The sequence below is a fragment of the Oncorhynchus gorbuscha genome, linkage group LG03 (genome assembly GCF_021184085.1).
Source record: "Oncorhynchus gorbuscha isolate QuinsamMale2020 ecotype Even-year linkage group LG03, OgorEven_v1.0, whole genome shotgun sequence".
Classification (NCBI taxonomy): Eukaryota; Metazoa; Chordata; class Actinopteri; order Salmoniformes; family Salmonidae; genus Oncorhynchus; species Oncorhynchus gorbuscha.
The window spans coordinates 6,923,510-6,935,732 of NC_060175.1; the positions used below are offsets into that span (position 1 = coordinate 6,923,510).

General features: G+C 44.0%; 1 protein-coding gene across 1 annotated transcript; it reads left to right on the forward strand.

Moving 5' to 3' along the window:
- The first annotated feature begins 1,262 nt into the window (after positions 1-1,262).
- LOC124032451 (telomeric repeat binding factor 2, interacting protein) lies at positions 1,263-12,034 on the forward strand. Its single transcript, XM_046344855.1, has 7 exons — positions 1,263-1,357; positions 7,345-7,674; positions 8,400-9,174; positions 9,951-10,066; positions 10,852-11,190; positions 11,431-11,607; positions 11,900-12,034. Exons 2-7 carry the CDS (start codon positions 7,357-7,359, stop codon positions 12,032-12,034), a joined length of 1,860 nt encoding a protein of 619 aa, XP_046200811.1. The 5' UTR covers positions 1,263-1,357; positions 7,345-7,356.
- The last annotated feature ends 189 nt before the right edge of the window (positions 12,035-12,223 follow it).

The following is a 12,223-nucleotide window of genomic DNA, read 5'->3' on the forward strand; positions in this document are numbered from 1 at the left end:
AAAGGGGACTGAGGGGAGAAAGGGGACTGAGGGGAGGAAGGGGACTGTGGGGAGGAAGGGGACTGAGGGGGGGAGGGGACTGACGAGGGAAGGGGACTGACGAGGGAAGGGGACTGAGGGGAGGAAGGGGACTGACGAGGGAAGGGGACTGAGGGGAGGAAGGGGACTGACGAGGGAAGGGGACTGAGGGGAGGAAGGGGACTGACGAGGGAAGGGGAACACACAGAGGGCATCTTAAAGGAACCAAATGCTAGCTATATGATACCCCTTGATGTTTCAGTCATTATTTCAACCTCCTCCTATTTTGATTACAGGTTCAGTAAAAAGTCTACTACATGTAGCCTATTGGGTAGAAGCGGTTGTCAAGTCACCGAAAGGTTGCTGGCTCTAATCCCCGAGCTGACAAGGTAAAAGTCTGTCGTTCTCCCCCCTGAACAAGGCAGTTAACCCACTGTTTCCCCGGTAGGCTGTCATTGTAAAATAAGAGTTTGTTCTTAACTGAGTTAAATAAAACATCTCTCATTATGTCCAGACACTCACTCATTTCATTTGAATATTTTTGTTCCATAAGGAGTCAATGGCTGCACCCTTTCCCTTCATGGTCCTATGGACCCTGGTCAAAACGTGTGTACTATATAGGGAATCGGGCCCCATTTGGGACGTGGTCATTCTCTTCGGTAGGCTATGGCAGTGGGCATGATCTATTGGGAAACAATATATGTGACACCTCATGATGTAACACGCACGTGTGTGTCCATGTGCTTGTGTGTGTGTGTGTGTGTCCATGTGCTTCTCTGTGTGTGTGTGTGTGTTTGTGTGTGTGTGTGTGTGTGTCCATGTGCTTCTCTGTGTGTGTGTGCGCTGTGTGTGTGTGTGTGTTTGTGTGTGTCCATGTGCTTCTCTCTGTGTGTGTGTGTGTGTGTGTGAGATTCAGAACATCTCTAGACTGTTGGTGAAAGTAAATCCAGGGTCTCGAGTTGTATTACCTGCTCTGTCAGCAGGGGGGCATCTCATCCTAACCAAAACAAACATGAAATCCCCTCTTAGTAATCAAAGCTCTGACAGGTCAGTGGGGGTGGGATCAGTAGTCATACTCTGAGACACTTTATGAATACTACCCATAATCGTCAATAAATGAGCTGAGATTTTATTTACTTTTGTCGCCATCTAGTGGTTGAAATCATTAAGCTAACGCAAGGTGGCGGTAGTCAGCAAACAGCAGGTCTGCGACACATGTTTTACGTTCCGTCCGTCAATGTAGAAGAAGAGTATGACGCATGCGCATGTCACCTCGGACGTGATATTTGAAAGTTGTTGATATTTTCCGAGTTGGATGATCAATCTTTGAAAACATCAGGTAGGTTTTCTGCAACACTTGTACGAAAGAATTTCTAGCTGTTTGTTATGATTATCAGTTTTTTTCGTACTGCAGCTTCTATCCACAACTTTCAGTGTTTGCGAGCTAGCCACTAGTTAGCTAACGTTAGCTAGCGACCTGACGGTACTGCCCCAGTATCCAAGTATAGTTATAGGTTACCCTTCTTGTCTGTGCAGTAGGCAATGTACAGTCTTACCTATGGTTCTTGGGTCCATACTTACATCATAATGTACAGCCTTACCTATGGTTCTTGGGTCCATACCTACATCATAATGTACAGCCTTACCTATGGTTCTTGGGTCCATACCTACATCATAATGTACAGCCTTACCTATGGTTATTGGGTCCATAACTACATCATAATGTACAGTCTTACCTATGGATCTCGGGTCCATACTTACATCATAATGTACAGTCTTACCTATGGATCTCGGGTCCATACTTACATCGTAATGTACAGCCTTACCTATGGTTATTGGGTCCATACTTACATCATAATGTACAGCCTTACCTATGGTTATTGGGTCCAAACTTACATCATAATGTACAGTCTTACCTATGGATCTCGGGTCCATACTTACATCATAATGTACAGCCTTACCTATGGTTATTGGGTCCATACTTACATCATAATGTACAGTCTTACCTATGGTTATTGGGTCCAAACTTACATCATAATGTACAGCCTTACCTATGGTTATTGGGTCCATACTTACATCATAATGTACAGCCTTACCTATGGTTATTGGGTCCAAACTTACATCATAATGTACAGCCTTACCTATGGTTCTTGGGTCCATACTTACATCGTAATGTACAGCCTTACCTATGGATCTCGGGTCCATACTTACATCATAATGTACAGTCTTACCTATGGATCTCGGGTCCATACCTACATCATAATGTACAGTCTTACCTATGGATCTCGGGTCTACGAAATTGGTTATCAGCCTAATCAATGACACCTACAGAAAACAACTTGGAAGAGTTGTCACAGCTAGTAACATTACTCCCATTTCATGGACCCAAGATCCACAGGGAAGGCTGTACATTATGATGTAGGTATGGACCCAAGATCCACAGGGAAGGCTGTACATTACGATGTAAGTTTGGACCCAAGATCCACAGGGAAGGCTGTACATTGCAATATGTACGCAATACGCAAAAATAGGATGTATTGTGAGGTTATTACCCACAGTTAAAGTTCCCTTATATGAGCTACGACGCCAATATTTGTGTAAACTTCAGAATTGTAATCTGGGTGTCACCAAGTACATTGATACCCCAATCCATGGACCCAAGAACCATAGGTAAGGCTGTACATTATGATGTAAGTATGGACCCAAGAACCATAGGTAAGGCTGTACATTATGATGCAAGTATGGACCCAAGAACCATAGGTAAGGCTGTACATTACGATGTAAGTATGGACCCAAGAACCATAGGTAAGGCTGTACATTACGATGTAAGTATGGACCCAAGAACCATAGGTAAGGCTGTACATTACGATGTAAGTTTGGACCCAAGAACCATAGGTAAGGCTGTACATTACGATGTAAGTATGGACCCAAGAACCATAGGTAAGGCTGTACATTATGATGTAAGTATGGACCCAAGAACCATAGGTAAGGCTGTACATTACGATGTAAGTTTGGACCCAAGAACCATAGGTAAGGCTGTACATTACGATGTAAGTTTGGACCCAAGAACCATAGGTAAGGCTGTACGTTGCAATATGAATGTTTAATTCACCATACTGGTGACTTTTTAACGTGGCTCATTTCACAGCTGTTTTACATGTCTGCAATAAATGCTACGACACTGATACAACTTTTCACAGTTGTACTGTGTTGGTGTCAGTGAATTGGCTCATAGTCCCTTTTCATGGACCCAAGATCCATCGGGAAGGCTGTACATTGCAATATGTACGCAATACGCAAAAATAGGATGTATTGTGAGGTTATTACCCACAGTTAAAGTTCCCTTATATGAGCTACGACGCCAATATTTGTGTAAACTTCAGAATTGTAATCTGGGTGTCACCAAGTACATTGATACCCCAATCCATGGACCCAAGAACCATAGGTAAGGCTGTACATTACGATGTAAGTATGGACCCAAGAACCATAGGTAAGGCTGTACATTATGATGTAAGTATGGACCCAAGAACCATAGGTAAGGCTGTACATTATGATGTAAGTATGGACCCAAGAACCATAGGTAAGGCTGTACATTATGATGTAAGTATGGACCCAAGAACCATAGGTAAGCCTGTACATTACGATGTAGGTATGGACCCAATAACCATAGGTAAGGCTGTACATTACGATGTAAGTATGGACCCAAGAACCATAGGTAAGGCTGTACATTACGATGTAGGTATGGACCCAAGAACCATAGGTAAGGCTGTACATTACGATGTAAGTATGGACCCAAGAACCATAGGTAAGGCTGTACATTACGATGTAAGTATGGACCCAAGAACCATAGGTAAGGCTGTACATTACGATGTAAGTATGGACCCAAGAACCATAGGTAAGGCTGTACATTACGATGTAAGTATGGACCCAAGAACCATAGGTAAGGCTGTACATTACGATGTAAGTATGGACCCAAGAACCATAGGTAAGGCTGTACATTACGATGTAAGTATGGACCCAAGAACCATAGGTAAGGCTGTACATTACGATGTAAGTATGGACCCAAGAACCATAGGTAAGGCTGTACATTACGATGTAAGTATGGACCCAAGAACCATAGGTAAGGCTGTACATTACGATGTAAGTATGGACCCAAGAACCATAGGTAAGGCTGTACATTACGATGTAAGTATGGACCCAAGAACCATAGGTAAGGCTGTACATTACGATGTAAGTATGGACCCAAGAACCATAGGTAAGGCTGTACATTACGATGTAAGTATGGACCCAAGAACCATAGGTAAGGCTGTACATTACGATGTAAGTATGGACCCAAGAACCATAGGTAAGGCTGTACATTACGATGTAAGTATGGACCCAAGAACCATAGGTAAGCCTGTACATTACGATGTAAGTATGGACCCAATAACCATAGGTAAGCCTGTACATTACGATGTAAGTATGGACCCACTACAATTCTGAAGTCTAATACATCAACAAAACTGATTTAAAAAAACAAAACTTTTTTTGTGTAAAATGATTGTCTTTTGTTTAATTTATATAACAGCATTCCAGCCTTGTTTTCCATTATCTAGACCAAATATGGTACATTTACACTATCCATTTGAATCACTTTCAATGGGGGACCTGAAGGCAAAATGCAAATTCCACTATTGTGTCTTATCTTTATTGTGGCTAGCTTCACACAGGTACTTGTCTCTTCTCTAACGCACAGGGCCCGGCTTCCCAATAGCGATATAATTTAGGTTTACGAGTGTTTTAAATATGCATATTTCCCAGACCTCCATGGAGAGCGAACGTCGTATGTGTTGATACTGACAGGATGGAAAGAACGGCAATGCTTTCTCCATTTAGATGTTACCTTTGCATTAGAATTGTTCCACTATATACTGAGGACAGATCAGCTCCTCGAGAGATACAATATTATCACCTATGACTGCAAATATTGAGGCGGAGTATTGTAATGCTTATCCTATAATGCACTAAATCACGATTTAGCACATCAACATTTGCACACATGTTACACATCATGAAATATATTGAGACCAAAATTTGACAGAAGTCTATAATTAGCGAAATATAACTCAATACGATTTAAATATATAGGCCAAAAGGCTGTACTTTGTATCTTTTAATGCAGACATATTTTTAAAAACTGTTCGCTTGTTTGTAACAATTGCAAAGTCATTGGCAACTTAGTATTTGTAGTCAACTTCGTCAGAGAAGAAGAAGCAAAGCGAGAGGTTTCACTCTCACGGCTCGCCAAAATCTGTCTAAAATAAGCACAATGTGTTTCTATGTGCATGGAGTCGAGGAATCAATTATTTTGGAGTCAGCGAAGTCCTGTATGCAATACTTTGAGAAGTTAAATGAGAAGGAAATGCAAACTTTGTGGAAGAATTCAGGTACAGTAATGTAGGACAGGTTCAGTAGTGGTAGGACAGGTTCAGTAGTGGTAGGACAGGTTCAGTAGAGGTAGGACAGGTTCAGTAGTAGTAGGACAGGTTCAGTAGTGGTAGGACAGGTTCAGTAGTGGTAGGACAGGTACAGTAATGTAGGACAGGTTCAGTAGTGGTAGGACAGGTTCAGTAATGTAGGACAGGTTCAATAGTGGTAGGACAGGTTCAGCAGTGGTAGGACAGGTTCAGTAGTGGTAGGACAGGTTCAGTAGTGGTAGGACAGGTTCAGTAGTGGTAGGACAGGTTCAATAGTGGTAGGACAGGTTCAATAGTGGTAGGACAGGTACAGTAATGTAGGACAGGTTCAGTAGTGGTAGGACAGGTTCAGTAGTGGTGGGACAGGTTCAGTAGTGGTAGAACAGGTTAGGTAGTGGTAGGACAGGTTCAGTAGTGGTAGGACAGGTTAGGTAGTGGTAGGACAGGTTCAGTAGTGGTAGGACAGGTTAGGTAGTGGTAGGACAGGTTCAGTAGTGGTAGGACAGGTTAGGTAGTGGTAGGACAGGTTCAGTAGTGGTAGGACAGGTTAGGTAGTGGTAGGACAGGTTCAGTAGTGGTAGGACAGGCTCAGTAGTGGTGGGACAGGTTAGGTAGTGGTAGGACAGGTTCAGTAGTGATATTTATTCATTTAATTTTCACAAAATAAAGTTTCAGAAATACCAATCTTATCTGTTTCTATCTAAACAATATCTTGCTGAAATGACAAAGAACAAATGTTTTTATTTTTTCACGTACACATCTAATTTTCAATAGTTTCTTATCTCAATGACATATGCCCACCTGTAAAACCATGTTAGGTCATTGACCTTCCCATTAGAATTACACAGATTTTTATTTTTTTACATGACTATTTCCAGTTATGGGTGTTTTTTTTCTCAATAGATCACTGTCCTGATGAGCTACAGTTCTACAGACAGGTGTTGTGGGGTATTTTAAATATGTATCCTTTTACAGCTCTGGTTATTTAATCAGATCAAATGTTCTCTAACTCTACAACTCTACATCCTTGCTGTCCCCAGTCCACCTGACCATGCTGCTGCTCCAGTTTCAACTGTTCTGCCTTATTATTATTCGACCATGCTGGTCATTTATGAACATTTGAACATCTTGGCCATGTTCTGTTATAATCTCCACCCGGCACAGCCAGAAGAGGACTGGCCACCCCTCATAGCCTGGTTCCTCTAGGTTTCTTCCTAGGTTTTGGCCTTTCTAGGGAGTTTTTCCTAGCCACCGTGCTTCTACACCTGCATTGCTTGCTGTTTGGGGTTTTAGGCTGGGTTTCTGTACAACACTTTGAGATATCAGCTGATGTAAGAAGGGTTATATAAATACATTTGATTTGATTTGATTTTGATACATCCAGATGGCTTTGAACTCTAATAGTGAAAAATATTTACAATATTGCACTTTGTTTGTATATGCCTTCCACTAGGTGGAGCTCTTACCGTGTGGATATATATTTTAACTGTTTTATTTAACATTTATTTAACTAGGTAATATTCCCAATATCAAAACTGAAAAGTGTTTACAGCAGTGTTACCGTTGCTGAAATAAAGATAAGTTAGTGAGCTACTTCATCGTTTGCAGGCAGTTCTCTCCACGTAGCAATGTTTACTGTTTACTTTTTCCTAGCCACCGTGCTTCTACACCTGCATTGCTTGCTGTTTGGGGTTTTGTACAACACTTTGAGATATCAGCTGATGTACAAAGGGCTATATAAATACATTTGATTTGATTTTACTGTAGCTTCCTTATTCAAACAAGTCGAGCACTTGCTATTATTTATCCGAACTTCATCCATATTATTGAAACTGCAGTTAATTTGTACTTTTTTTTTCTTCTTCTATAGGCTCCTTCAACCATGTCGTCCAGATTAGGAGGTAGGTCCTCTCCCATCTCCCCTGTCCTGTTCCTGGCAGTAGACGGTGAACCCATGCGATTCTTCCTACGCCCCGGTCCCACCAAGGTTCGACTGCAGCCCGTCATCAAGGCTGGTGGAGGCCTGGTGTGCAGGGCCCAGGAGCCTGGGGCTTTCCTACTGATTGACCCAGAGGAGATGAGGTCCATTGCGGGTTCGGCAGCCCACTGGTACGTGTCCACCCAGTACATTCTGGACTGCATGGAGAAGAATCAGCAGCTGGAGGTGGAGGATTACCGCGTCAAGCCTGACAACGTAAAGGTGACTTGATATAGAGAAGGGTTCTCCCCAGGATTTATTTAACAAGGGGGTGGGGCTGTAAATTACAGTGAGGCTCCAAAACTATTGGGACAGTGACACATTTTGTATTGTTTTGGCTCTGTACCATTACAATAACAGGGGAGGTTAGCATTTTATATCATACCCCCAAGACATGCTAACCTCTCACCATTATAATAACAGGGGAGGTTAGCATTTTATATCATACCTCCAAGACTTGCTAACCTCTCACCATTACAATAACAGGGGAGGTTAGCATTTTATATCATACCTCCAAGACTTGCTAACCTCTCACCATTACAATAACAGGGGAGGTTAGCATTTTATATCATACCTCCAAGACTTGCTAACCTCTCACCATTACAATAACAGGGGAGGTTAGCATTTTATATCATACCTCCAAGACATGCTAACCTCTCACCATTACAATAACAGGGGAGGTTAGCATTTTATATCATACCCCCAAGACATGCTAACCTCTCACCATTACAATAACAGGGGAGGTTAGCATTTTATATCATACCTCCAAGACATGCTAACCTCTCACCATTACAATAACAGGGGAGGTTAGCATTTTATATCATACCTCCAAGACTTGCTAACCTCTCACCATTACAATAACAGGGGAGGTTAGCATTTTATATCATACCTCCAAGACATGCTAACCTCTCACCATTACAATAACAATAAACTCTCCCTATGTACAGGCGAACGTCCAGACCAGGTCAGGGAAACAAAGCACAGGTAGCATCGGACGAATGGGCTACACTCCGGAGGAGGATAAGACCATTATGACCTACATCTGTGAGCACAAGCGTGAGTCGCATGGGAACAAGGTATGGCAGGAGATGGCGAAGAATGGTCTGACCCGTCACAGCTGGCAGTCGATGAAGGACCGTTACCTTAAACAGCTCGCTAAAAGACAACCTGAGCCTCGGGACGGCAGGGGAAGGAACAAAACGGTCGCCACTGCTGCTTCGGAGGAGAAAGAAGAGAACTCGTTTGAGAAAGAGAGAGAGAAAGAGAGAGAGAAAGACATCCCACCACTGACTTCCTCACTTCAGAAAGACTCTCCGTTGGCCCAAGAGTCAGACGCCTCAAAGACTTCCTCTGAATCCAAACTCCCTCGGGCATCATCATCATCATCATCATCAGACACTGGTCTCCAACTCCCACAGAAGTCCCCTCAGAAAGATCAGGCTCAGTGCTGTCCTGAAGGACCGGGAACAGAGGAATCAACTGTGGAACCAGAGAGAGGTCCCTCGTCCCAGCTAGAGCCACCAGCAGACCCTGCCCAGTCTGACACTACAACACCCCAGCTGGTCCCTTCTAAGAGACTCCACCAGCCCTCTCCTCCTGGAGGCAAACACACACATCCCCAGACTGAGGAGGCAGCAGCCACCCCCTCACTTAAAAGAGCCAGGTTAAATAGTGGAGCAGTGGTGGTGGTCTTGGAGAAAAGGGATTCAGCTGTTACGTCAGGTAGGGTTAGGGTTGAACAACTGATAGGACTACACCTCTCTAGATCTGTCTGTCTGTCTGTCTGTCTGTCTGTCTGTCTGTCTGTCTGTCTGTCTGTCTGTCTGTCTGTCTGTCTGTCTGTCACGTCAGGTAGGGTTAGGGTTGAACAACTGATAGGACTACACCTCTCTCTAGGTCTGTCTGTCTGTCTGTCTGTCTGTCTGTCTGTCTGGCTGTCTGGCTGTCTGGCTGTCTGTCTGTCTGTCTGGCTGTCTGTCTGTCACTTTCTCTCTGTCTCAGGTAGGGTTAGTCTCTGTTGAACAACTGTCTTTGTCTCACCTCTCTCTAGGTCTGTCTGTCTGTCTGTCTGTCTGTCTGTCTCTCTGTCTCTCACTTTCTCTCTCTCACTTTCTCTCTGTCTCTCACTTTCTCTCTGTCTCTGTCTCTCACTTTCTCTCTGTCTTTGTCTCTCACTTTTCTCTGTCTCTGTCTTCTGTCTCTCACTTTCTCTCTGTCTCTGTCTCTCACTTTCTCTCTGTCTCTGTCTCTCACTTTCTCTCTGTCTCTGTCTCTCATTTTCTCTCTGTCTCTGTCTCTCACTTTCTCTCTGTCTTTGTCTCTCACTTTCTCTCTGTCTCTGTCTCTCACTTTCTCTCTGTCTCTGTCTCTCACTTTCTCTCTGTCTCTGTCTCTCACATTCTGTCTCTGTCTCTCACTTTCTCTCTGTCTTTGTCTCTCACATTCTGTCTTTGTCTCTCTCTGTGTTAGTTATAAAATGTATTTTGTTCTTACTTCAGGAGAGAAGGCAACAAGCTCCAACACGACAGAGGGGCAGCTGGGAAAGAAAAAGGCCAACAAGCGAAAACTGGGCATCCTCGAGAGTGCAGTGAGGGAATTTGAGGGGTCAGATGAGGTATGATAATCTGTGACACCTAGGCTAGTTATTACACATGTAGGACAGAGAGTCAGGAAGAACCCTGTAGTCCAATCTCTGATGTTTAGGACCAAGAGTCAGGAAGAACCCTGTCGTCCAATCTCTGATGTTTAGGACCAAGAGTCAGGAAGAACCCTGTAGTCCAATCTCTGATGTTTAGGACCAAGAGTCAGGAAGAACCCTGTAGTCCAATCTCTGATGTTTAGGACCAAGAGTCAGGAAGAACCCTGTAGTCCAATCTCTGATGTTTAGGACCAAGAGTCAGGAAGAACCCTGTAGTCCAATCTCTGATGTTTAGGACCTAGAGTCAGGAAGAACCCTGTAGTCCAATCTCTGATGTTTAGGACCAAGAGTCAGGAAGAACCCTGTCGTCCAATCTCTGATGTTTAGGACCTAGAGTCAGGAAGAACCCTGTAGTCCAATCTCTGATGTTTAGGACCAAGAGTCAGGAAGAACCCTGTAGTCCAATCTCTGATGTTTAGGACCTAGAGTCAGGAAGAACCCTGTAGTCCAATCTCTGATGTTTAGGACCAAGAGTCAGAAAGAACCCTGGACAGATTGGGAAAACCTCCTGTCCTCACTCATACTGAATACAAAAGCTGACTGTATTTATTGTTTAGCCTATTGAACATGGACGTGTATTGGAATGTCAGTGGTTGTATTCATTAGTGCACAATGTAGCAAAAGGTATTGCAACAGAATATGAAAACAAACGTTACTGTTGGGTTTGGTTCCTTGTACTGACAGTTGTTTCCTTTTCCTAGTCAGGGAATGAGGATGACGATGATACTCCAGACCTGGCTGAGATTGCTGGCCCTGCACCAGTCCCAGGCCGGGAGACTCAGACACCAGTAGCTGCCCCCCAGACAGAGAATAGCTCTGCTCCGATACAGCCTCAGCCTGCTGCCCAAGTGAAGAGCTCAGAGACCCAGCCTGAGGGCCAACTACCTGAGGCCACTGGTCCCGCAATGAGTGGGTCGTCCCCAAATGCACCAACGGTCCCAAATGCACCTGCAACGAGTATCCATGTCCCGAAAGACCCTGCTATCCCGTCCACTTCGAAAGTTCCTCACCTGTTCCTGTTTGAGCGTGACTCCCAACAGGTAAGAAGGGGCAGACTCCATTGAGATTTTTCAATAACTTTTTTCAGCTTCAGTGATGCTGTTTTTATGACACATTGTGTGTGTTTGGGTTCTTTTCCCTTTTACAGTTTCTTGTTTGCTTTTACTTCTTATTATTTTACTGTAAAATGTACTGTAAAATGTACTGTAAAATGTACTGTAAAATGTACTGTAAAATGTACTGTAAAATGTACTGTAAAATTTGTTTTGATACGATTTGAGGCGGAGGAAGAGGAGCCTTCCCAGCCCTTCACCCAACTCCAGCTCCAGGAGGCCAAGCGGCTGGTCCTCAGCCTGATGAGGGAATCCAAACTGGGGCTGGTCGCTGTCACCAAGGCGCTCCTGAAAAACAGTGGAGATGTCTCCGCTGTCCTGAGAGACTCACTGATGATGCCTAACGTAGGTAGGTAGCCCGGTGACTAAGGAGGTGGCGGTAAAGTTGCCCGGTTTGAGTCCCAGACTGGTGATTGGGGGGGTGTGAAGGTGATTTGATCTGAAGGGCTGCTGGGTTCAAATCCCCCCCAAAAACATTGAGTAAGGCATGTAACCCATAACATGCGCTCTATCCAGGGTCGCTTCACTGCTGTTTGACCCTGTGCTTCTCTTCACTGTGTATGCTATGCTATGTAGGGGGAGGGGGGTGTGCTGTAACATTACATATGGACACTAAAGTCATATTGTGTTATTGTAGGGAAGGGTTCAGCAGGGCCCTCAATGGGAACGTCATGACGACCGCCTGCTGCTGTCGGCTGATCCATCGGAACTCCAGAACAAGTTTGGGGAAGAGGGAGTGGCCAAGAGGATGGCTTTCCTCTATGCAGAGTGACACTGGGGGGGGGTTCAATAGTATGCAACGTTGTGCTACCTTTAGTTCTGAACAACACGTTTCCACCCCCCCAAAAAAAAAGATACCCACCGTTCTTCAACATTCATTGAGGTATGATTGCTTCTGTTTGGTCGGTGTGGCCTGATCAATATAGGTCTGACATTAGCATTTTAAAATCGCAAAATTTCA

What these genes read in the sequence shown, in the direction of transcription:
- LOC124032451 (XM_046344855.1), top strand. Translation starts at nt 7,357, where the DNA reads ATGTCGTCCAGATTAGGAGGTAGGTCCTCTCCCATCTCCCCTGTCCTG. An exon ending in GGATTCAGCTGTTACGTCAG is followed by an intron (nt 9,175 to 9,950) that starts GTAGGGTTAGGG and finishes TTCTTACTTCAG; the next exon opens with GAGAGAAGGCAACAAGCTCC. An exon ending in TTGAGCGTGACTCCCAACAG is followed by an intron (nt 11,191 to 11,430) that starts GTAAGAAGGGGC and finishes ATACGATTTGAG; the next exon opens with GCGGAGGAAGAGGAGCCTTC.